Below are 25,166 nucleotides of genomic sequence, written 5' to 3'. Positions count from 1 at the left end.
AACTTTGTTTCCTTAGAAAGCAAGAAAATAACTTTAAGGACTAAATGCGTAAAGTCGCAAAACATAATAGAGCCGTTGCGTCATTTTCCCTTAATTTTTACCATCCACATGATAAAATCACGCATACATGAATTTTGCAACAACTCAATTTGTTTGATTGGGCAACCAAATACATCACAAGAAAGAAAATTGAGATTCCAATTTTTCGATAAATGGGACTCTAAACAACTAGAGGATTTGGTTTGTCTTTTTTGTATTAAGGCTTTATTCATCATGCTTGTTTAAAAAAATAATCAAAACACATTTCGTTTTTAACAAAGCCTCAAAAGATTTTATTTAAAATGAAAATATACAAATACCATAGGCCCAAACTATTAATCCAATATCAGTTATTCCTTCTTTCGACCAAAGAGTAGGTTCATTGAGTATGTATTGCCCTTTTTTGCAGCTGTTTCTACCCGTTTTGCCCCAATCTGAAGTCATTTCACATCAATGAAGATTCCGTTAGGGGTTAACAGGGTATTTGAGTAATTTCAACAAGGAGGAAGTGCTGGGAATTGAATTCCATGAGTTTTATGATGGAATGTTGAAATTTATCCGTCAAAAGATTTTGTTCACAATATGGAATTCAATTCTGTACTCATTTGCAACCAACCATAGGATGGGAATGGAATTGAATTCCATTCCAGCCAAATCCCTCGGAATCAACCAAAAATAATATGAAAAAGTACCTTATCCATTAGCCAAAATCCAACAGATGGCATGTACTGCACTAGGTACATAACAGCAAGCACAGGCTGCAAAAGCAAAAGTAAACCAAAAATAATAAATAATCATTCAATAAAAATATAAACTAAAAATAATACTTATATAAACCAATGTACCAATATCTTACCTGATATGAAATCCAAGCTTCTTTCAAACCATGGCTTACAGCAACTAATACAAGCTCTGCACACCTCTCTGATGATACTCGTTTCTGATAACAAACACACACTAAACAATGCTACCAATAACAGCAATGTACTTTCATTTCTTTAAAAATATACTATAAAAGCAATGCACTTATATTTTGCTACCTATAAAGTACATTGCCTATATTGGTCTAAAGAGTAAAGTATGTTATATGAAACTAACCTCCTTGGATGCTGTGCTTGTAGCAGGTGCATTTGATGCCTCTATTGGCCCAGGGCAAACAACCGTTACCATGATTCCCTTTTGGTAAAACTGAAATAGTAAGAAAAGTATGACTATCATAATTATAAACTTTTTGACTTTTTATTTAAAAAAAGAAAGTTAATATAAAGTTGTTGTACCTCAGATCGCAAGGAATGAAAGTAGCCATTTAAAGCAAATTTTGAAGCAGAATATACTGCTTGACCTGGTGCAGGAGCCTTACCTGCAGCACTACTCATCTGCACAAATATATATATATATATATATATATATATATATATATATATATATATATATATATATAATGGAACTGTAAATTATATAAAGTGGAAAAAAGAAAATGTAAGATGAATTACAAGAAATAGAAATAATTTTTCTCAACATACCACAACAAAGTGTCCTTTTCCTTTCTTCAACATGTGAGGGAGTAGTAATCGTGTAAGAGAAATCGGCCCCACAACATTTACATCAAGTGTAGCCTACAAAATAAAAAGTAAAGATATTAAATTAATAAATTCAAATGAATTTACTTCAAAAGAACAATATGTTATACGTTCAGACTTGCTTCTGGTACATCAAGTGCTGTTGATTTCTGCAACAAAGAACCAAAAGTCAGTAATTTGGTAATTACTTATTAGGATATTATATTATGCTTCATTTTAGCATTTTTAATACTATAAAAGAAATATAATGCTAACTTACAGGTCGCTCAAAAGCTGCATTATGGATAACATAATCTACACCTGCACCACCGAATAAAGATATGGCTTTTTCAACAACCTCTCTGATTGCATCTTCACCAGAACTCAAATCTAGAGGTAATATCTCCACCCCTTCAGGTCCATGTTTTCCTAAATTCAAAGCTGAAAATATCTTAAAACCATGAAAACAACGACACCAGAAATTTTATCATAGAATCCTTTAAGGTTGTGATAGAATTTACCAGAGATTTGGTTTTTAACTCTCTCCAATTCTGGCTCATTTCTTGCAGAAATAATTAACTTAGCTCCTAGAGTTGCAAGTTGCTTAGCAAGAACCTCACCTTCAAGCAAGAAAATCAATACAACTTTTACTTCGTAGAGTTTGCAACACATGTGTTGAACTCATGGATATATGAATCCTACTTAAGGAATAACAGTAAGAAGAATGAAAAGCTATGATTTTACATACCAATTCCCCGACTTGCTCCAGTAATCCAGACAACCTGTATTCATTCAAAGTAGTATGAGATATAAAATGGTGGAAAATGTTGCAGTCTAGTTTCAGACGAGGCAAAAGAGGATAAACTCATAACCCTTACGATTTCATGGTAATTCAGCTAAATTTCAAGTTTTAAACCGCCAATCAGTTCTAATACTTTACTTCAACATTAACAATTTCTAACAAATTTGGTGATGTTAAATTCATAATGCAATTCAAATCATTTCGCATTCAAATCCTCAGATCAGCTCAGACAGACAATTTCGAAGTAAAGATTCGAATACCTTATCTTGAAAACTTTCGCGCTTTACTTTTCCTTTTGACAGCAATGTGAAATCACCTAGCGAAACAACCACAAACTAAGGAATTCGTAATCGTGAATTTAAGTATTTAACAACAAAACGAAAGCTGAAACTGTTGGTGAATAAGTGGGGAGGGGGAGCAGGAGAGTGAAATTACCATCGCCTGTGAGAAATTTGTGGGAAAAAGTAAGAAGCAGAGCAAGAATCACGGAAGAGAAGACGATCGACAGCATTGTTTTAGGTTCAGTCGGAGTGCAGGGATTCTGCCAGTGCCACCTTCGTCTAGAATGAATCGGTGTCTCCAAAGAGTACCGAATGGAAGGTCGTTTTGACCGCCGTTGCCCGGCTCGATGGTTTGGACTTTTTACCACCACAAAAGATGCTAACAAAAATAATGGAACACAAATACACAATAATCGAGTGGATTTTTTAAATTGTTATGTATAAATTGAAAGTATTGTATTTTTTTTTTTTGTTATTAGTTGATAAACAATTCAAACTAATTACTTATAGGGATATATTGATTATAACTAATTAGTTTGAATGTTATTTTTTTTTATTAGCCTGATAATAAGAGCGCTTATGTGTGTGGAATTGAATCACCATAATCAAATAATTAGTTATAGTCACATGAGATGATGTCTTGATCCAATATGTCATATAATGTTAAACCAAAATTTAGAATAATTTGAGTTGAGCATTAATGTTATGGAGATGAGTTCATGAAATTCAATGAACATGTCAAATAAAGTTGTAGGTAAATAATGATTTTGTGAAATTGATTCTTAATCCGATGAATTTATAAGAGAATTCGGTGTTACTTATAAAAAATGAACTTGAAAACTACTCAAGCTGTACGAGTACATTTTATAAAAAAAACTCAACATAACTAAAAAAATGATGTGTCAATGAAATGACAAGGAAGAATGGTATGTATTTGGAAAGGACCACATTGTCTTCAAATAATCTCAAAGTAAGTTTGTCCATCCCCATAGCTAGTTTGGTTTTCGTAAGGTTGTGACATCTAGACCCTTTGCATAATCACTTTTTTATGATCTCGAATTTTAGATATTACTTGTGTAGTTATATATGGATAACTCGTTAGAATTGTTTGTACATTGGAGATGGCGATGCGACCTTGTATTATGTTTCAATGTTCAATAGATTGAAAATGTGAATAATGTAAAACATTATAATATTTTATCACACACAAATGGAACAATTTGGGATACTTGTCATCGATCTTATTCGTAAGCGCCCACCTTAAAACATAATTATCAAAACTTATCTCGTTATCCAATATACTATTATTTTGTTATATCTAAATTTTTTGTAACGGGTGTAACCTTATGGAACTCCAAATGTCATTTGTTTGGATCCCTTTATCGCCCTATCACATAAGTTTTGTCTTAAATAAGGTTATAAACAAACCAAACAAACATGAACAAGGTCTAAACAAACCAATCAAACATGAACAAGGCTTAAACAAAACAAACAAACACGAACAAGGCTCGTTCATGTTTGTTTTTTTTAAGTTTAACCGAACTAACAAACGGACATGAACATATAAACAAACATATTTTCTTGTTTGTGTTTGTTTGTTTAAAGAATACTTTATTCGTGTTTGTGTTTGTTCATTAAGATGTTAAATGAACATAAACAAATAAATATAAATAGACGAAAACAAACAAAAATAAATGAACATAAACGAAAATAAATCATACATAAATAAAACAATTATACGTGAATCATAGAATGTAAGCCAAAAATCCAAAAAATAACTAAAAAAAATAAAGTCTAAATATCATTTTCCTCCAAAAAGTTTCACGAAAAAGTCAAACTTGAAAAGTTCCACGCCTTAGGCTCGTCCCATATAAATTCACCATCTATTATTAAGTCATTTATTGACACTAACATCATACTAACAATTAAAATAATGATAAATAGCAAATGATTGCATGATGTTATGTTAAAGGCCATCTCAATCTTTAAACATTATGGAAGATCAACATATATAATACCATAAACAAACATAAATAAACATTAACAAACAGACATAAATAAATGTTTATGAGCGTAAGTAAACGAACAAGACAATTATCACGTTTGTTTGTTTGTTTAGCCGAACAAACAAAAAATCTTTTCCGTGTTTATTTTTTTATTAAATAAACGAACATAAAAGAACGTGATGTGAACGAGTCACAAATAGTTCTTCGAACATTTAGTTCGTTTATGGCCCCTAGCTTAAGAGACACAACCAAATGAAACTCTGACATTATTTAGTGTTAAAGAGACACAACCATATGGAACTCTAATACTTGGTGGGAAAATTCATGGAATAACCAAAAAACGAGATATGGTCGAAAAAAATGACCAAAGAAATTGAACTTTCATAAAAGGACCACGATTTCAACAGAGAGGGTCTCTGCAGAACAACTGCCCCTATGAGGAATTGGATAGGCGTGCAAGACAAAAACTAACGTCCGAAGGGATGGTTCCGCATAGATAGTCTCTACGGAATTGGTACAGTCTCTGCGAAATTTTGAATGCTCTACGGAAATGCTAGTTGAGCAATTATTTACGTTTGACGTTTCCTCAGAGGTGGTCTCTACAGAAATGGTGCAGGTCTCTGCAGATCTGTTTTTGATATAGGAAGCCTCTGCGGATTAGTTCTTCACAAAGACAAAATTTCCAGCGACTTTGCTAACTTTTTCATTGTTAATTTAACGAGGTTTAACCTATTTCGCACATACCATTCATTGAATATACAAATTATAACTAAAAATCTATGTTTCTACGATTTTAACTAAAAAAATATAGGGTTTCAAAGAGGGGAAAGTGATGGTGAAATTATCTGAGTTCCATCACCATCTCCTCCGCAGAGCACCAATGTCGAATCCACAAATCTGCTCCCTTTTTTGTTTTTTTTTCATGTAATTTTACAATTATACCCCTAAAACGTCATTCCTCAAATAAATTGTCCTTCCGTAGAGACTAAACGACTTTGGGAGAGAAGGTCACTACAAAAATCTTGATCAATTTAATGAAACTGAATTTTTCTTGGTCATTTTTTTCTACCCATGTGATGAACTTTCCCTTATTTGGTCGCCTTATTACATAAGAGCTATACTAAATAGAGTCAATATAAGAGTATAGGGGTCGATAGTGACCATAAACAAAATCCAAGGGGAAGTTCAAGAACTTCACATTCAGCTATAAGCGTAAACCCCTAAACAGCCAGACCGAGCAAGAAGGTGCTACACACACTCGCACACATTTTCTCTCTCTCTCTCTCTCTCTCTCTGATCGCTGAGCTAGGTTTTATCCATGGCGGCGAGAAATGCACTCCTCAAGTACCTGCGTGTGAATGTGACACCCGTTGTTCAAAACCCTAGAGTAATTGGAGGAGGAGTAATTCAGCTGTTCAGGCGCCATTTCTCCGAGGAAGTCAGAGGATCTTTCCTCGACAAATCTGAGGTCACTGATCGAGTGGTTACTTGCGTTAAAAATTTCCAGAAAGTTGATCCTTCCAAGGTAAATAAAAGACTTGTATGGGTGCTTGTATATCCGAGAAACAATATTTTTTAGATTAGGGTTTCTATTGATATCATGATTAAGATTGCGAGACTTTGTCAGGACCCATATACCAATCTCTATATGCCTGGATTTACCCATTCCAAATGAAATTTGCAAGATTTGCTATCCTTACTGGGTTGTTTTATATTAAATTGAAAAAATATATGTAGAAATGAAAAATTCTTGATAGGTGTATAGATCAACCAGCAATGTAATCCTTATCTTAAGATAAGAAAGTGCGAGTTTGTTATGTCAATGTATTAGTCCAATTAATTCCTAACTTACAGTTAAGTAGCTCATTCCTTACAAACATTTGCAGAAAGAATTTAAAGGGGTTCTAATAACTAGACCTGATATATAGCCATATAGATTCGAGTTTAACTGATCTATTGCCAGATATGTGGGCTTGTTAAGACCAATAGTTGGTATGTGATTGATGGATTGTTAAGCTTTAAGAAAAGTAAAAGCATGAGTGGTCAAAGTGTATGAACTTTAATCCATGGCTTTAAATTGATGAGTTTTAGAGCCCATTCTACTACTTTAGGTTGGGGGTGTTATATAACCTTCTCCAAGCAATTTTATTAGTGTTGTTTGAATAAACTAAACATCTTGTTGTACAAATAAACACAAATCATACAACAAAATTGCTGCAACTGTTCCCTTCCACTCCCCTCTTCACTTGTGTTTTCTATTTTATTGCTACTTTTTAGAAATATTCATCTAGTAGCCAGTAGGAATGTTATGATACTACGACTTGATGAGATGACATAGTGATAAACTGATAATAACATTGTACAATCACTAGCTGTATTTAAACTTTTTCTTTGACCTCTGATTTTATCATTTTTTAAAGCTGCTTCTTATCTTGTCATCACTCGAAGGTGGGATGCTTTTACTTTTCATATATCTTTTACAAATTTGAACCAATAATGTTTTTTTTTGCAGGTTACACCAACTGCCCATTTCCAAAATGATCTTGGGTTAGACAGTTTAGATACAGTTGAAATTGTGATGGCACTTGAAGAAGAGTTTGGATTTGAGATTCCTGACAGTGATGCAGACAAAATTAGCACCATTACTCATGCTGTTGAACTCATTTCATCTCATCCTCAGGCTAAATAAGGAGAGATAGAGTATGTGATGTCATCAGCAACTATTTTGTTTGTTTTTTTTTTTTTGAATTCTCATGCAAAATCTCTAGTTCAGATATCAGATCATCTGCTGGATTTGTTACACCATTTTGCATAATTCCAATTAATCGGAAATTACTTTAGTATTACTTGAATGATTAATTTGTGTCAGATATATGTTTGTGTATCTCTGTTGCTTAAATAAGTGCTGTTGTGGCTGCATATCATATTATCATTCATTACACTGGTGCTATGGATAATGAATTTAATGATATTATCATTGAGTTGATTTTTTTCTCTGTAGTTATCTCACCAAACATGTTAGTCTTGGTTGAAAATGATGTTTTTGAACAATGATCTTTGTATCATATGCAAAATCAAAGGATCTGTTGTGTTTTTTGTTCTAATATGCATGTGTACTATGTGACCAGTTGTGGCGCCATCTTGAAAGTCATTGTAGAAAATTTACTATACCAAGTAAAAAAAAAGTTCTTAAAAATTCGTGGAAGCTTATTTAATCCAAAGTTTCTCTAATATCTTGTAGATCATAAGTTTTAACCATGAGTTTTTCAATGATTGTGGTGTGTCTTTATAGATTTTCAACAAACTGTAAATATGCAATTTATATAAGCAATAATAAAATGATACAAGTAGTATTGGTGCGTCGCCATGCCTCATACATAAGTTGATGGAAAAGCAATTTTGGTTCTTAGAGAGATTTTTATTAATCAATAAGTTTTTTCAAATTATACAAGCTCCACATAGAGCTTTTTCATTGTTTTAATATTTTGTTCCTTTTAATACACCAAGCATATTAGTATATGAGAAAAAAAATGACTAATCAAAATAAAAAATTTCCAAAAATTAGGATGATATATCATAAATAGCCAAAAATTTTGCATGTCTCACATGTACGCGTGTTCGTTTGGATGGATCGGTTTGATCCGATCCAATCAAGTGAATCCAAATTGATTTCGGTTTTCAAAACATGGGTCCGAATAGTCCAAACCAAAATCAAATCCGATCCGATCCGATCAAATTACAATTCGGTTGGATCGGTTTTTATAATTCGGTTATCAAAAACCGAAACATTTTAAAACGACATACAATTATAATATTACTCAACTTTATACAAGAAGCGAAAACATATTATTTAGTTGTGATTTAAAATTTATAAACAATTAATAAGAAGATATATTATAGATAGAAAACTTTTTAGAGAAAATGCATATTAATATTTTATAGATAGAAAACTTTTTAGAGAAAATGCATATTAATATTTTTTTATCGGGTGAAACGTTTTGAACCTATTTGAAAAAATAAATTACAAAATTAATAAATAACTATAGATATATATATTATAAATAAATAAATAATAAATATTTATTCAGTTTTTTTGGACTATTTGGTTCTTATTTTATAAACCAAAACCAATCAAAAACCTAAAATAATAATTAGGTTTTGTTGAAAACCAATCCAAAGATTCGATTATCCAAACCAAATAGTCCAATTCAAATGTCCAATTGGACAATTCGGTTTTATCCAAATAGTAAATAGTCCTGCTCACATGTGCAATTGGCTTGCTGTCTACGAAAAGTGGTCTCACCAAAGAATTTATTGTTTTTTAAAATAAAAAATAGGTCATTTGTAGATGTCATCTACGAAATGGTAACTTCGGTGCTGTTTGTTTTTTCTGAGGTAAAATGTCTGCAGTCTGCGGACCACATCTGTAGACCTCTGCAGTAGAAGAGGTGGACCAAACGTCTGCAGTCTGAAAAAAGAATACTGTTTGTTTTTTTAACATCTGCGGGCTACTAAAATAAACTGAAATCTAAATAAACTGATTTTTTTAAACTTCAAAGTGATTTTTTTAATATTTTTATGACTTTGTTATAAATAATTAATGAATCTAGATCAAATGTATTATTGTATAAAAAATAAAAATAAAAATGGTATGAATTAACGTATATATTTGATAAAAATCAACAACTTTGGTTGCAAAGTTATAACTAAACATTATAACTAGTGATCAAAGAATTTGATACATAAATGAATGGAAATAAACTTCGATTTTTTCAATTAAATCCATTAAAAACGTACCATAAATATTTTCTCGATAAATTAACGATACTGTATTAAATAATGTTTTACAAAATTTGGCAAAAAAATATAAGAATATATTATGATTTTTTTCATATTTATATAAACAACTTCAACGACTATTACTGTAATAAATCTTTATTTATAAATTTGTCAAAAATATCATGTTTGTATCGTCGAACGTTTTTTTTTTAAGTATTGTAATTTTTTTTCAAATTGTTTATCATTAATAAAGTTGGAAAAAAAATAAACTAGAAAAAAACTTAAAAAAAATAAAGATATATATATGTTTTTTTAGGCTAGAAGATGTCTGAAGATGTTAGAAGACTCTGATTCACATCTGCGCCAAGAAGAGGGCGCGCAAACATTTTTAGGTCTGCAGTCTTCAAAAAAACAAACAGTCTGCGAAGACTAATGTCTGCGCGTGGTCTGCGCGGCGCAGACAGAAAAAGTCACACAGATCTGCAGACAAAAAACAAACACTACCTTCCACATGCGAAAAAGTTGTTTTTTTACCATTTCACATTCATTACATGCGAAGTGTTTTTACTTGCATTTGCGAGATCGTTATTAAAGGTCATTTTTTTACCATTCCAAATTAGTATTTCTAAACAATGACAATTAAATTAAAATACATAAATAGAACGTGCGTACCTTGAAATATATGTATGTATTTTAATTATTAAGTTAAAATAAAATCGAATTTGTACACATATGTTAATATAAATGTTATTTACTAAGTATGTTACTATAATTGGTTTTACGTTTGAATTTTTAGTTTGTTGTTGCACAAAGTTGAGAAGCCAATCAACTCAAATAAATATTATACAAACTGTTATACAGCAGCCATTCACAAAAAGTGTTAGACACAAATTATCATAAAGTTGGGCCGTACTAAATCCCTAAAAAATAGAAGTCGTCCTATGACGAAAAGTCACATTTGTAGCTTATGTTCCTTTAATATTGTAGTTGTGACATGCGGAAATGATCAAAAAAATTCTAGATAATCCCGCATGTCTGACCTACAAAACTATATGCAAAATACGAAATCTTAATGTTCTAGTAAAAAAAAGTTATTTATTTATTTATTTATTTTTTTGTATTAAGTAAAATTATTTAATTATTGTAAATCTGAGAATGCATCTTAGTTACTATTTTCAAAAACTATTTTCATAGCAAAGAAAATTGATATTGTACTTTTAACATGTGAAAATGACAAAAAATGAGATTTATCATTTTTTTTTTTTTGGCAGAAGATTTCGACATTTCTTAGATAACAAAATCCTCAGATTAATTTGAAAACTTATTTGTTTTTTCTCCAAGATAGCCTTTTCGTAGATATTATCTGTGAAATTAATCATTATTTTGATACTCTAATTTTACCTTAATATTAAATAATAATAAATAAAATTAGTCTAATTGTTTATCAATAAGAAACAAGCTTATGTTTCTAATTATTTATTATTATTTTTTTAAGAGAAAAAAAAAGCCCTAGTCCTAACTGAGAAACACATAAACCCGAAAGTTGGAATCAAACACCGAAAATTTACCCAAATATAAAACAGATTGTATGTGTTATCGGTTTTACAGAACAACATGATCATCACTAATAGGAAAAGGCACGACTTGTGTGATTGCGCTCTAGGGGCCAAGTGAATCCCCAAAACATCACCACGAAACCCTTGAAGGGAGTGTTTCTCCGCCGGGGAGGATAATACAACAAAAAATTGACGAAATGGGCATCAACATTACCTTGTTATTGATCCTTTTGTTCTTGTGTAAGAATTGTAATAGTAGCGACAGTAATAGCAATGTAAAGAACGGAGAGATAGTAGAAGTAAAGGGTGAGCATGATGTGGTGTGGATCGTTCAGCTCTCTGATCTTCATTTTAGTGTTCATCGTCCTGAGAGAGCTTCTGAGTTCCAGAAATTTATGGGTTCAACTCTATCCATGATCAATCCTTCGTTGGTTTTCATCACTGGCGATCTCACTGGTATTCTTTTCTTGAATTTTACTACATCTTTGGAATTAATCTGATGCCATATTTTCCGAACATAACTTAATTTAATTTCTTTTTTGTTCTTTGGTTATATGTTCGGATTTGGTGAAGAGTTGATTTTGATGACGTTTTATGCAATTATCAGGATTTGATAATAATCACTGCTTTGTAGGATATTGAGTTTGAAAATTTCTGATTATACAAGGAGATAATAGATAGAATAACAGCACATGAGTAATTTTGCTTTACTTTCAATGACCTAAGTACAATTAGGTTACCCAAACACTAAAAACTAATCATATCATCACTTCGGAATTCACATCTAAACCTAACTGTGTTTTCAAAGTGATCATCTTTATTTCAATAATCAAATATATAATCATTTGATTAAAGATAGAGATACCTAATGTTACATTTGCTCTAAAATTTAGCTTTCTTGCAGCAACTCCTAACCTGTCCCATAAAATATAATCATTTTGGCCTTAAAAGAAATCATAATCAGAATTGGTTTTGTAGCACATCTAAACATCCCCTAAGATAATGGGTTCTGTTTTTCTAAATCATAATCATGTAATTCTTACCAGATGGTAAAAGCAAGGATCTATTGACAATGAAGCAGAATGAAGAAGAGTGGATTGAATACCAAAATACAATGGAAAATGTTATCAACAAGAGTGGCCTTGATAAGAGCATCTTCTATGATCTTAGGGGAAATCATGATAATTTTGGTGTTCCCACAACAGGTGATTCATATGATTATTTTTCAAAATATAGCATCACTGGCCAATTGGGAAGAACTCAATCTGTCAATAGTGTTACTCTGCAGGTTACTTTTCTTTTTCAACCTCCATTTTATCATACATTTATAATTCAATATCTTATTCAATATATGAGGGCAAATTGTTAAAAACTTGGGACTTAATCTATTAAGTTGTTCTTTCTGCATTTTCAAAGTGATTATTACGACTTCAAGAATCAGAATCAAATAATTATTTAAAATATTTTTTTTTCAGATGGGCCCACGAGATCTTCTATTTGTTTCATTCGACAGCACAACATCCACAGGCTTACGCGGGCCCACAAATGTATTCGGCCATCCAACCGACCAACTGTTAACCGAATTAAACTCTCATCTCTCACAACATGACGCCACGTCAGCAAAACCATTAACCAAAATCGCCCTTGGCCATTTCCCTCTTTCATTCTCCGCATCCACAAATTCCAAAAATACCCTCAAACACATATTCCTCAACCATTCCATATCCGCTTACCTTTGTGGCCATCTCCACACAAGATTTGGTAACAATTTAAAACGACACCATGAAATAAACTCCTACAACCTTTTCCAACTCAATATCCATGAAAAGACTCAATCAAGTAGCACAATTTGCCCAAATGAAAGTCAAAAAGTCAACGAATTTTGGGAAATGGAAATGGGCGATTGGAGGAAAAGCCGATCTGTGCGTATCATGGCAATCGATCAAGGGCATATTTCATTCATGGATATTAATTTCAAGAATGCAGTTAAAGAAATCTTGATATTGCCTACATTTCCATTAGATTCGCGATATTTATCAACAACCATTTTGAACAAATACAAATGCCAATCATTAGATGACACGTCACACTCACACATCAAAGCTTTGGTTTTTTCTTCAAATGTAATAAAAAAAATTACCGCGAAAATTTACGATTCTACCCATGGGGATCTTTACATGGTTCTTGAAACACCCATGAGTGAAAATGGAGATCATATATACACGTCCCCATGGAATTCAAAACCTTTCATTGATCCAAATCCTACACGATATTGGCTACAAATTGAAGCAATTGACATCAATGATTTAACAATTTCATCAAATTTGATCCCTTTTTCATTAAACGGTTTTCGTGCTAATCTTTCATGGACATGGAAGGAGTTTTTTGTCATGGGGTGTCAATGGGAGGGATTATACTACCCGATTTTTTGGTCTTTTTACCTTCTCATGTTCATGGTTCTTGTTCTACCAAAATTCATTACCCTTTTGTGGAAAAGGCAATACACTTATCTTTTTTACAAGGCGAATAAAGGGCTTTTTAGTCTTTTGACATGGGTTTTCACCGAGGTGCATAACATCCAGTTTTTGTGGAAATCAATGTTGGCGTATTTGTTGTACCTTTTACTATGTCCATGGCTTTTAGGTCAAGTTTTTACTGAAGGTGGTGAGAGGGGGTATATGACATATAAAGGATGGGTGGTGGATTTTAAAGATTTAAAAAAATTGGAGTTTATTGGGTTTCCAGATGTAATGGTGATTGTGATTCCTCATTTATATTTTGTGGTGTTACCTTCTTTTTTTATAATTTTGGGTGTGGCTGCTGAAAGGGCGATTTATCAAGATCATGTTTGTTCAATTTCGGGAAAGAAAAGAGATGATTATGAGGGTAATTATGGAAGATTAAATTCAAGAAATAAATTAAGTGGTTTTGTTTTAGAGAAGTTGAGGAAATGGAGTCGAAGTATACTTTTGATTCTCTCTTTGGCGATTTGTTGGAAGCATTTTAAGGTAAGTGTTATTTACATAGTTCATTTGTTTATTATAGTAATGTATTTTCATCTTGTTATTAAACTTACACTTTTTTTTTTATAAATTTTATGGATGCAGAGTTGTTGGGCTCTTATGAAAGCTTATGAGATGAATCCAGTGGTGCATTTTCCATTTTATAGTTTTTCAATCCCAATTTTATTAGCTTATGTTTTCTACAAGACAAAAAGACTACACAATACACACCAGATTTAGGTCTGTAAGGTTCAGCATGAAAACAAATATGACTTAATTTGGTAAGCTATATTATATATGAATATGTTTCTTTTTTACTTAATACCAAAAGCTATGTTATTAAGTAGTTTGTTTATTCAAAAGTTAAGAATGAATAAACACTAACATGTTGACATTTTGAATTATAATACTTGGTTTTATGTAGCAAACTGATCATCATTATGTGAAAAGTGAGAAGTGGGAAAATGATTTAATCTGGTAAACTATATATATATATATATATATATATATATATATATATATATATATATATATATATATATATATACTAGGTTATAACCCGTGGAAACCACGGTCGGTATATCTAAAATTTTTATATAGATAAAAAAATAATAAATATCAAAAAAACCAAGATCTTATCGATTGTAAGTAATTATGAATTAATTTGTTAAGCAAAATAAACATAATAATGTTATTAGGATATGATTTTGTATTTTCAAAATTTGAATTGAATTTGATTTGTTACCAAAAAAGGAATTTGATTTGTTATCAAAAAAAGAAAACAATAAAAATCATAGAAAAATGTCACGTGTCAGAGAGACATTCTAAAAAACTAACACGTGTCATTTTTAGGTTTCATTTATTAGAAGAGGTAGATATATATAAATGTTTGTATTGTGTAATGAAGAAAAGAATGACTTAATAACCAGTTATAGAGATGACGTGTATCTTATTAAGTCCTGGCTTCTTACATTTGGGTTTACTGTTTTTCTTTGACTTTCTAATATTTGTTGTCATTCTCTCAAATATATTCTAAGGTAAACATTATTATAAATCATCTCTAATAAATGAAGGTTTTTTTTGCTCTTTTGTCACATTCTCATTCAATTTGACAAATGTCATTTTGTGATTATTTTGAATTAATTTTTTTCCACATTACATTTTATAAGTTTTTCTATTTTATCAAATTTTACATAATATTTTAATGTAATAATTGTAATAAATGTAGTAATAAATTGATATCAATTTTATTAATGAATTTACCTTTTAATTTCAAAATTCTCAAAATTAAAGCCCGTTAGTTTCTTTTATTTATTTAAATTGTTTGTTTAAATTTAAAAGATAAAAAAAACATTTTCATTATAATAATTCATTATTTTTCTTATTTTCTTATAAATTCAAAGTTCTTAAATATTTTGACATTTATATTTAACTTTTTTTTAAAATTAATTCATGTAATACATGAGTCTCTGGTGACTAATATCTAAAGCTGAACTCTCACTCACAGAAAATTAACCAAAATAGGTGGAGTATTTTTAACAAAATAGCAAATAAATAAATAAATAACCATGTATTTCGCAATAGGCCGGTTGCAAAACCATTTTATGCTAGGAAGTGGCCTTTAAAGTTTAAATAGTCCTTACCACAAAGAAACATAAAAGAATTTTTTTTTAATGAAAATCATATATTGCGTGATATATTATAATTTCACAAATAATCACAATAAATGACATGTCTTCTAGCATTATGCGCGTTTTCGGCAAAACTAGCGGGTAGCTTGTAGCTTGTAGCGTTTTGTTAAACGCTACATGAAGTAGCTTTTGGATTTGGAACGTTTTGTTTAAACTAAACGTTAGAAGCTTGTAGTGCCAAACAAAGCTTTCTGTTCAAAACGGAGCGTTTTGTCAAATGCTAGAAGCTAGAAGCTCTCAAACGCTTCTAAACGCTCCATGCCGAACACGCCCTATATAAATTTTGTCAATTTCTTTTAAATATTTTTGTGGTGAAGACCATTCAAAAAATAATTTCCTTATATAAAGTGGTTTTGCAATGAATCCATTGTGAAAAGAATAAGTGTTTGTTTATTAAAATACTATGTTACAGATCCGTGTATTACACGGATTGACAACTTAGAAAATCAAATTATATTGGTAAAACATAAGAAAAAAAATATAATAATACAATACACAAATATGTCGAAAAATAAAAATGTGAAAGATTATGATAGTACAATGGTGAAAATATATGAAATATTACTTTTACAATCTTTATTTATTTGTATGTGAAAATGAGAGTCTAGCACATCAAAGTTTTGACAATTGTCTAATTTGATCACTAAAGTTTTTTATTTTTTTATTTATTTATTTTTTTTATTGTTTTTTTTTGTACATTAGACCACTAAACTTCATTTTTACTTTCTAATTACACCATTTTCACAAAATTAGACGGTTTCACCGGTTTGCTTAGGTGGCTTTTTTTGAATATTTTAAAATTTAAAAAATCAAATATTTCGATGTGTCATTAATTATCATTTTGTCTTTATTCTTTTGGAATCACAACCACCACCATTCATCTTCCTCTAACCGACCTCCCACCACCACCACCACCATCACCCTTCACCACCACCAACAAAATCTAGATTGATGTTGCAGGACATGAAATAGAGAACAATCACACACAACACAAAGAAAGTAATCAGATGGAGATCGACATGACAGGTTCACCAAATGGAGTTCATGGAATCCATTGTGCTCTACAACCCACACCACCTAATCTCAACCCTTCCTCTAGTAATGACCTCGTCTAACACTTCCTCAAAATCGGCAATCATAACCGGAAACTAGAAATAAACACCCACCCAAAAATCCGTCTCCAGGTCAGATGAAACAAACCTGTAACATCGGTCTCCAGTCAGTAGTTCCAGAAATCGCAAATCATAAACCAATCGTTAATATGGGTTCTTGAACGAGAACACAAATCGGATACCAAATTCTTTACTTAATCTGCAAAATAAAAATCAAAGCATTCAACGATTCATATTGTAAAATGAAGCTTGATTCTTATTTTTTCCTTTAGAGGTCAAAGAATACAGATGGAAAAAATGAATACTATCCAAATCAAAGAAACCTAGATGCAAAAAACAAAGTATGTGCAACATATATGGAAGAAAACGAATTCGCGGATGCAAAAATCGGAATCAAAATCGGAACAAAACGAATCCCCAGATGCAAATCAAAATCATAACAAAACCCAAAATTTAAAATCGGGAAATCGTTAAAAAGTCCAAATCAAGAACAAAATCCATTATCTAATCTAAAATCATAATAAAAAACAAAACTTGATATACCTGTTTGTGAGGCCGAAGAACTTGAAGTTTGGAAGGAGTTAACAGAGAGGGACGATAGAGAACGACTGGAACACCTTTTCAGCAAAAATTTTACACAAGTTGAAGCTTCAATCAATGACATGCCACGTAGGAGCTCGGTCGGTGGCAGACGTATCAAAATCATGTGTCAAAATATCAGAGTGAAAACATCCAAGGCTGAACAAATGGTGTGTGCACTGCAATCATCCCGAGCTCCTCCTTTGAAACCGAAGTACCTGAAACCAAAACTGAAAACTATAAGCACGAAGCTTAGTGAGTCTCCCCAAGCTACCACATACTACACACAAAATCACATACTGGGCCTAGCCCACTGCATCGGGCCCCGCCCGACATCGGACCGAAGTCTGGCAAAACTTGGGCCTTGCCCACCGCATCGGGCCCCGCCCGGCATCAGACCGAAGTCCGACATAACTTGGGCCTAGCCCACTGCATCGGTCCCCGCCCGGCATCGGACCAAAGTCCAATATATATAGCATATCAACAAGCATAACATAATCACATAAAAGCTAAACATCCCCCGGGCTTGCCCCGGCATCGGACCGAAGTCCGGAACACATAACACATAACATATAAGCTAAACATTCCTCGGGCTCGCCCCGACATTGGACCGAAGTCCGGAACACATAGACAAACACATGCAAGAATCACAAAGACATCAAGCATACTAACATTCCTCGGGCTTGCCCCGGCATCGGACCGAAGTCCGAAAACATACCATCTACATCGGGCTAACCCCGACATATACTATCACACATAAACGGGCCGACGTTGGTGCCTTAGACTCGTTCCTATAGGAGAAGACTCACCTCACACTGCTGAAGTCCCGCTGACAAAACCCTAGCTGCTGGATGACAAATTCCTGAATCTATCAACATCAAAATAATATCCATTTAATAATTGGGTCCCCAACACATATCCATAAGTCCATGCTTGGGGTAAAAGACTACTTTATCCCTAACTTAGCTTTACTCAAGCTCAAGGCCCAATCCAAAGGCCCAAAAGTCCAATAATGAACCAAGGCCCAACTATGGCCCAATTTTCCAAATTGGGCCCAAACCTCTACATGGTATTGCCTTAAGGCCCAACCATTTAGTCCAGTCCAAACATTTGGCATTCTAATGGCCCAATATCATATAACCATCAAGGCCCAAACTATGGCCTAATTTTCCAAATTGGGCACAAACCCTCATATGGGCCTTACCCTAAAGCCCATCTAAATATTCTAGTCCATATGATCATTCTTGGATGGCCCATTATTGGCCTATTTACTAAAACCCAATAGAAAATCCCAATTCAAGGCCCAAGTGAAATTAGGGTTTCACATAAAATGACAACTAGGGTTAAGTGTTTCTCACTTAACCCATTACGTACTTAATCCATTAAGTCCATCACACTACTAGATAAATCATATGGTGTGATTGGGTGTAATTCACAATTTCATTCCAATGGCCCAAATGTGGGTCCCAATAAGTCCAAGGCCCATATATCCAAAATTAGGGTTTTCTAAACCCTAATTAGGGTTTCCCACCCAATCATAGCCCAATAGGCCCAAAACTAAATCCTTAAGCCCATTAGGGTTTCCTTAGGTTAATTAGGGTTTTGCTAGTCGGGCACCACCCACTACCACATCGGGTAGTGGTGGTCAACGGCGGCCCACGGCGACGGCCACCACCTTACGGTGGTGGTTTTGAGTTTCTTTTCATTATTCTTTTGCTATTTACAATTACAATGCTTTAATCCAAAAATAAACACACACACACACACACAGCCACCCTAGTGGTGGCCAGCGGTGGTACATGGCGGCAGCCACCACCTCACGGTGGTGGCGGTGGCTTTCTTGGTTTTCTGGCTAGACAAAACACACATACAACACAATACGCCAACACACACCTAAACACATAGCAACACACGCACACATCCACCTTCCACGGTGGTTGGTTGCGACAGGAAGGTGGCAGCAGACGGCGGGCACCATGGTTGGTGGCCATAGTGGTTCCTTTTCCTCGATTTCCGCCCAACAACACTCGCATACGACAACTCGGGCTCAATCAGCAACATATATCCATACCCGACGCAAGACCACCGCTCCAATCCATCGGCTAGGCAGCAGGTGGCGCTGGAACGATTTGAGGTGGCGACCAAAAGCCATTGCCGGTAACACCAATGATCCTGACGTCAAACTCGTAGGGAGGAACGAAGAAATGAGGTGATGTTGGCATATCGAGAGCTTCCTGATCGCTCCTGGCCCGCGCCACGACATCCTCCACTTCAATCTTCGGTTTTTCATCGGCTCCTCCGATTGCACACAACGTCATCGGCAGCAGGGGTTGTTGGGTGGCGTCCGCCGATGAGGTTGCAAGTGGAGGAATGACAGTCGGACCCGAGACCGGCGGTGGCGGCTGGAGAGGGTTCGCATGGTGTGGCGGCTGTTGCATCTTAGGGTTAGGGTTTGCACTGTTAAATATGGAGGCTGCACACAATTCACCTGTACCCCTTTCAAACTTCTTCCATATTATTCGAGTTCAGCCCCTCCTCCACCAAAACTTTTCAATTAAACCCAAAACTTACCCTTTAGCCCCTGCCCCCATAAAATATTTTCAACTTTAATCCAATAGTTACCATTCAGCCCCTCTCTTCAAGATCTTTTTCAATTTAAATCTAGAAATTACCTTTTTAACCCCAAAATCTCAATTATGACCTATTTAGCCCTTCCTCTTCTTTTCCTCTCAAATTATATCCAAATTTACCCAATTAGTCTCTCCTCTACGAAATAATTTCAATATAAGTCCAAAAACTACAAAACGAGCCCAATTGCTTATCCTTTAGTCATACGTTCAAATATTCTTTCCACTACGAATCCCGAAAGCACTCTTTAGACCTCCAAACCAATTATAATGCCAATTACACACTTTTTCACTAAGCTCCTTATATATATATATATATATATATATATATATATATATATATTGAAATAAAATAATACTTGAAACACATCTTCAGATTTTAGGATTTGACTTGGAATCAGGGTGTTACAACTGATGCTTCACATATTCGGGAAAGATAACCTGAATTCTCATTCCTTGTGCAATCTCAATCGCCACCACAATTAGAATTGGCCCTCCACTTGCTTAAGGTATGAAATTCCTCCTTGTTTCGCACCTGGAATTATTCTCGATAATCCTAACGGTTCTCCCTCGCTTGGATTTAACCACACCTTGCCAACCTTACTAAAGACAACGAATAATGAACCCCTTTATCGGAATTGATGGATCACCAACCCAACAACCCATTTACCGAAGGATTTATGTATTATAATCATCTTCAACCAATACAATTTTTGAAATTCTTTTGACAATTCTAACGTCTGAACAAAACCACACGCCCGACATCATTATCCACTTGCTACCGCTCTTTCCCTAACAACGGTAGCATTCAGACCCAAGAGTCCCTTAATAAACAACTGACATTTATACCGAGCGATGAAAGTACTTCTAAATTCTGAATTTGTTATCCCAAGAGGGGACAACCAAATTCCATGAGATCTTTCCCTTAAAGCTTCTGATACGAGGACCACCTTCACGTCCTGAGAATATCGACCCCGTGGCAACTCTCTTGCACTCGAATCCTCATCAATCCCTTACACCCCACATCTATCTTGAATTCCAATAGTCAAACGAACTTGCATTACAACTTCCTCTACCCCATTATTGAACTAACACACTAATCTGACTACTGATCTTCCAAGCAGTACCCCTAATTTTCTTCCACCGAGGGCCACAACAAAATACTCGAAAATCTAAATCCGGCTCAACAAGATGACTGCAACTCTGTAACATTCCGTTTAAAAATAAAATAAATAAAATAAAATAAGTAAATAAATAAATAAAGATAATAATAATGATAAATAAATAAAAATAAACAAATAAATAATGAACTCTAAAACCCTGATATGTATTTTTATATTTTTATTTTAACCACTAAAGTCGTATTAAATTAGCGGGGTGTACACCTGGGGGTGTTAAAAATTATATTTTCTGGACATTGAGGGTTAAATTGTAACATATGGACTTGAATTGAGAGGATTTTTGGAAGCAGGGGTTATAGAGTAAATAAGGGTTTAATTTGAAAACGATTTGGGAAGGAGGGACTAGAAGTGTCGAATGGAATGAAGTGTGAAGATGGGGACGAGGACTTAAACCCGTCACCCCTCCTCTTGCCTTTCACTCAACAGAAAACCCTAACCCTAAAGTGTTCCATCCGCCACCCTTATGCCTCCAACCGCCACTACCTCCGTTGTTGCCGTCGTGAACCACCAAGCCAAGCCGTCGTCATTTCCGCTACTGTTGAATACGAAGAGCCATGAACCGATGTCGTGTTAATCGGGAAGACCGGGAGAGCGAGGATCGTGGGAGATGCAACCGTTGTTGCCGCTGACGACACCGTATCAGTCGAAGACCGGAGGAGCTAGTCGTATTCGTCGATGTTGTTGTTCCGTTGCCGCCGCCTTCTCCCTTGTTGTAGCTTGGACCACCGGTGCTCTTGTCACCGGCGAAGACGAGGACGACACTGCAACCGCCACTTTTCCTTCCTGTTTTCTTTTCTACGCCATTTCAGCTCCGATCGACGTCCGTCGCCGCCCATGCAGCCGTCAACGACGTCATTTTCGACGACCACTACTCGGTTCGCTGCTCCGGTCGTTTTTCTGCCACCGTTAGGGCTCCGGTTATGGGTAGTTGTGTCAGTTTAACTGTAGGTCTCGCATGTGTATGTGCTTTGCAGAACTTGTTAATATTGTATGGGTGTATGGGTGTTTTGAGTCGCCGGAAAACGTGAAGAACCGCCTTGGCAACCAACCATGGTGGCTGCCACCTCCTGCTGCCGCCGACCACCATTTTTGGTGGTTGTGTTGGGTCTTTTCTTTTTCTTTTGGTGCTAGTGTGTGTGCGTGTGTTGTAATACATTGTATGTGTGTTGGATTGTTGGATCTATTACTCAAACTGTCGCCATGTGCGGGTGGCTGCCGCCTCCTGCCGCCATGGACCGTCGTCGACTACCACTGCCCGAGGTGGCAGTGGGTGGTGCCCAATTTATTAATTATATATTTATTTAATTAGATAATCATTTAACTTTAGGGGTTGGAAACCCTAATTAGGGTTTAGAAAACCCTAATTAGGGTTTAGAAAACCCTAATTTTAGAGTTGGTCGGGACCCGCGTTAAAACTATTAATTGAACCTAAAATAATAACTTAATAATTCCCTACAATTAACTCGATGCAATATTGGACTTAATGGATTAAGTCCTTAATGGGTTAAGTGAGGAACACTAACCCTAGTTATCATTTTATGTAAAAACCCTAGAATCGAGGAGCTTTATTTTGGGCAATAATCGGGCGCGTATTTGGGCTGTTGACCAGATTATTATTTCACCCGAAAACGACTAAGTCAAACCTTAATCAATCATACCCTTAAATGATTAAGTCCTTAATGGGTTAAGTGTTCTTACTTAACCCTAATCGTCATTTCATGAGAAACCCTAATCGTCATTTCATGTGAAACCCTAATCGTAATTTCATGTGAAACCATAATCGTCATTTCATGTGAGGTGGTCACTGTTGCAGGTGATTATGACCTATGATCCGGTATTGACTCAAGTATCTTCCTGTAGGTGTTTGGAAGTGAGTTGAAGCTGGTAGAACCCTTCATTGCTACAGCGGTTTCTGCGCGCACATCGAGGTGAGTTTCGCCTCACTGTACCCATGGGTCGAAGCCTCCAATGCCGGTCCACTAGTATTGATTATCTTCTAGTAGAGGGATGCTCTAGGGACTGTATATAGTCATGTAGGATAGACTGAGGACTCTTGATATAAGCTCTCTTACCTGTTCCTTGTTTGGTTGTGGTTTTTGAGTAGGATCACCTGTCTGGGTGACTATCTCACCTCTGAGTATATACGGTTATGCATTCCTTAGATTATTGATATTGAGTATGTTGTTATGCTGTAGTGATCTATTAGATCTATGTTCTGGTATTGAGTATGATTTTATGTTGTAGTGATCTGCTAGATCTGTGTTCTGGTATTGAGTATGCTAATATGTTGTAGTGATCAGTTAGATCTGTCTCCTGGTATGGAGTTTGTTGCTTTGTGGTAGTAACCTGTAGAACTGTATGTTATCTATGCTTGCTGGTTATCATCTATGGAGTACTCTTAGGGACTGTCAGTGGTTACGTAGGATAGCCTGAGAACTCTTGGTCTAGGCTCTCTTACTTGTTCCTTGTTTGGTTGTGGCTCTAGAGTAGGACTATCTGTTAGGGTGGCTATCTCACCTCTGGTTAATTATGGTTACATATTCCATGGGGTTAGCTGGTAGCGGGACTGTATGTGGTGAGAGGATTAGTAGGCAGTAGTGAGTAGTATGATTGTTGTTGCCTGTATTATGTGCCTACTTGATCATGATTGTTTATATGTCGACATATTGTGTTTGGTTGGGTTGAGGCGGTTCTGCTTTGTGCTGAAGGCCAACAGACCCAGGGTGGACCGGATAGACTGCAGACCCATTAGGGCATATCAGTTAGGCCGAAGGCCCAGAGAACGGTCCAGACAGGCTGAAGGCCTGGGTGGGCGGACCAGACATGCTGAAGGTTCTGAGGGTGGGCCAGATAGACTGCAGGCCCGGTGAGGGCAATCCAGTCATACTGTAGACTCTATATGCATGTTGTTTGTTTGTTGGTATATGTTATCTATTGTGTGGTGGTATTTTGGGGGAAACTCACTAAGCTTTATGCTTACAGTTTTAGTTTATTGTTTCAGGTGCTTCTGATGATTTTGGCAAGGCGAAGGCGTGACCGTACACATCCTTGGTTTTACAACAGATTGGATCTTGGGAAACTCTGATTTTCAATTAATTTTTGAGAACACTATTTTTGTAAACATTTTATTAGTAAAAGGATCGTTTTGAAAAGTTTAAAATTTGTTGAAATTTTCGGGTCGTTTCAAACTCATAACTCCCAGCATGCAAAATGGCATATAACGACACTTGACACTACTAACCAGGAAATTATAGAGAAACTAAACCGATGATAATGTATTACACATACAAACACATGATTTAAAAGCACATAAATACAAACAATAAGGCACGAGGAGAACAACAGATAACATACCTGCGATAACATCTACTGGAACTTTGGCTTCCCCTGCCTGGAGCTGCAATGCTCGGATCCTCACTGTTGGTGCCTCTCTCCTGACCTTACAACCATCAGTAATCCTCAAAGTAATTAGAGCAGGTGCATTCACTGCTCCACCCATCAACCTCAGACAATCGACATTCTTATGGCCCGCCTGGTTGTAGTGAAAACACATCGAAGTCGAGCCTTGAGGACAATCCCTACTGAAATGATGAGTCTGACCACAACTGAAATAACCCCTACCCCTCTCACGAAAGTTACCCTTGTGGGTCCTCCCACACTTGGCACAACGGTCGCGACCCTGATGGCCTCCCAATCATAAATCCTGAGTCTCAGGCCTCTTCACCTGGCCTACTGTGGTCTAAATCTGCTCTGGCTTCCTCTTTCCAAGGTGCTCCAAATCAATCTCCCGCTCTTGGTCTCTAGCTATCTTGTCCTCCAAAGTCCGACAAGTTGTAAACTAACGAACTCTTTAATGTCATCTCGCAACATATCATGGTATCGAGTCTTCTTTATCTCCTCGTTTGCGGCATACTGTGGAACCAAAAGAGCCCTCTCCCTAAACTTGGCGGTG

At 35.0% G+C, this 25,166-nt stretch overlaps 3 protein-coding genes across 4 annotated transcripts; 2 read left to right on the top strand and 1 right to left on the bottom strand.

The window, feature by feature from the left end:
- Positions 1-201: 201 nt before the first annotated feature.
- LOC145135809 (NAD(P)-binding Rossmann-fold superfamily protein) lies at positions 202-3,058 on the bottom strand. 2 transcript variants are annotated; one of them, XM_079070021.1, is made up of 12 exons: positions 2,836-3,058; positions 2,661-2,716; positions 2,347-2,380; positions 2,120-2,218; positions 1,879-2,039; positions 1,730-1,768; positions 1,563-1,655; positions 1,317-1,415; positions 1,138-1,227; positions 896-979; positions 732-797; positions 202-473 (listed from the first exon to the last, which is right to left on the bottom strand). In XM_079070021.1, the coding sequence occupies exons 1-12, from the start codon at positions 2,909-2,911 to the stop codon at positions 390-392; spliced, it is 981 nt and encodes a 326-aa protein (XP_078926147.1). In that variant the 5' UTR covers positions 2,912-3,058; the 3' UTR covers positions 202-389. The 2 variants fall into 2 exon arrangements, with proteins under 2 accessions (XP_078926147.1, XP_078926148.1); XM_079070022.1 differs by having other exon boundaries at positions 1,879-2,027.
- A 2,847-nt stretch (positions 3,059-5,905) lies between these two features.
- MTACP2 (mitochondrial acyl carrier protein 2) lies at positions 5,906-7,559 on the top strand. The gene is made up of 2 exons (XM_079073775.1): positions 5,906-6,212; positions 7,200-7,559. The coding sequence occupies exons 1-2, from the start codon at positions 6,006-6,008 to the stop codon at positions 7,374-7,376; spliced, it is 384 nt and encodes a 127-aa protein (XP_078929901.1). The 5' UTR covers positions 5,906-6,005; the 3' UTR covers positions 7,377-7,559.
- A 3,456-nt stretch (positions 7,560-11,015) lies between these two features.
- LOC145138118 (Calcineurin-like metallo-phosphoesterase superfamily protein) lies at positions 11,016-14,346 on the top strand. The gene is made up of 4 exons (XM_079072260.1): positions 11,016-11,478; positions 12,069-12,310; positions 12,498-14,030; positions 14,130-14,346. The coding sequence occupies exons 1-4, from the start codon at positions 11,220-11,222 to the stop codon at positions 14,262-14,264; spliced, it is 2,169 nt and encodes a 722-aa protein (XP_078928386.1). The 5' UTR covers positions 11,016-11,219; the 3' UTR covers positions 14,265-14,346.
- The last annotated feature ends 10,820 nt before the right edge of the window (positions 14,347-25,166 follow it).

The sequence above is a fragment of the Lactuca virosa genome, chromosome 9, assembly GCF_052849685.1.
Source record: "Lactuca virosa cultivar CGN04683 chromosome 9, Lactuca_virosa_CGN04683_v6, whole genome shotgun sequence".
Lineage (NCBI taxonomy): Eukaryota > Viridiplantae > Streptophyta > Magnoliopsida > Asterales > Asteraceae > Lactuca > Lactuca virosa.
This window is presented reverse-complemented; position numbering and strand designations above follow the sequence as displayed.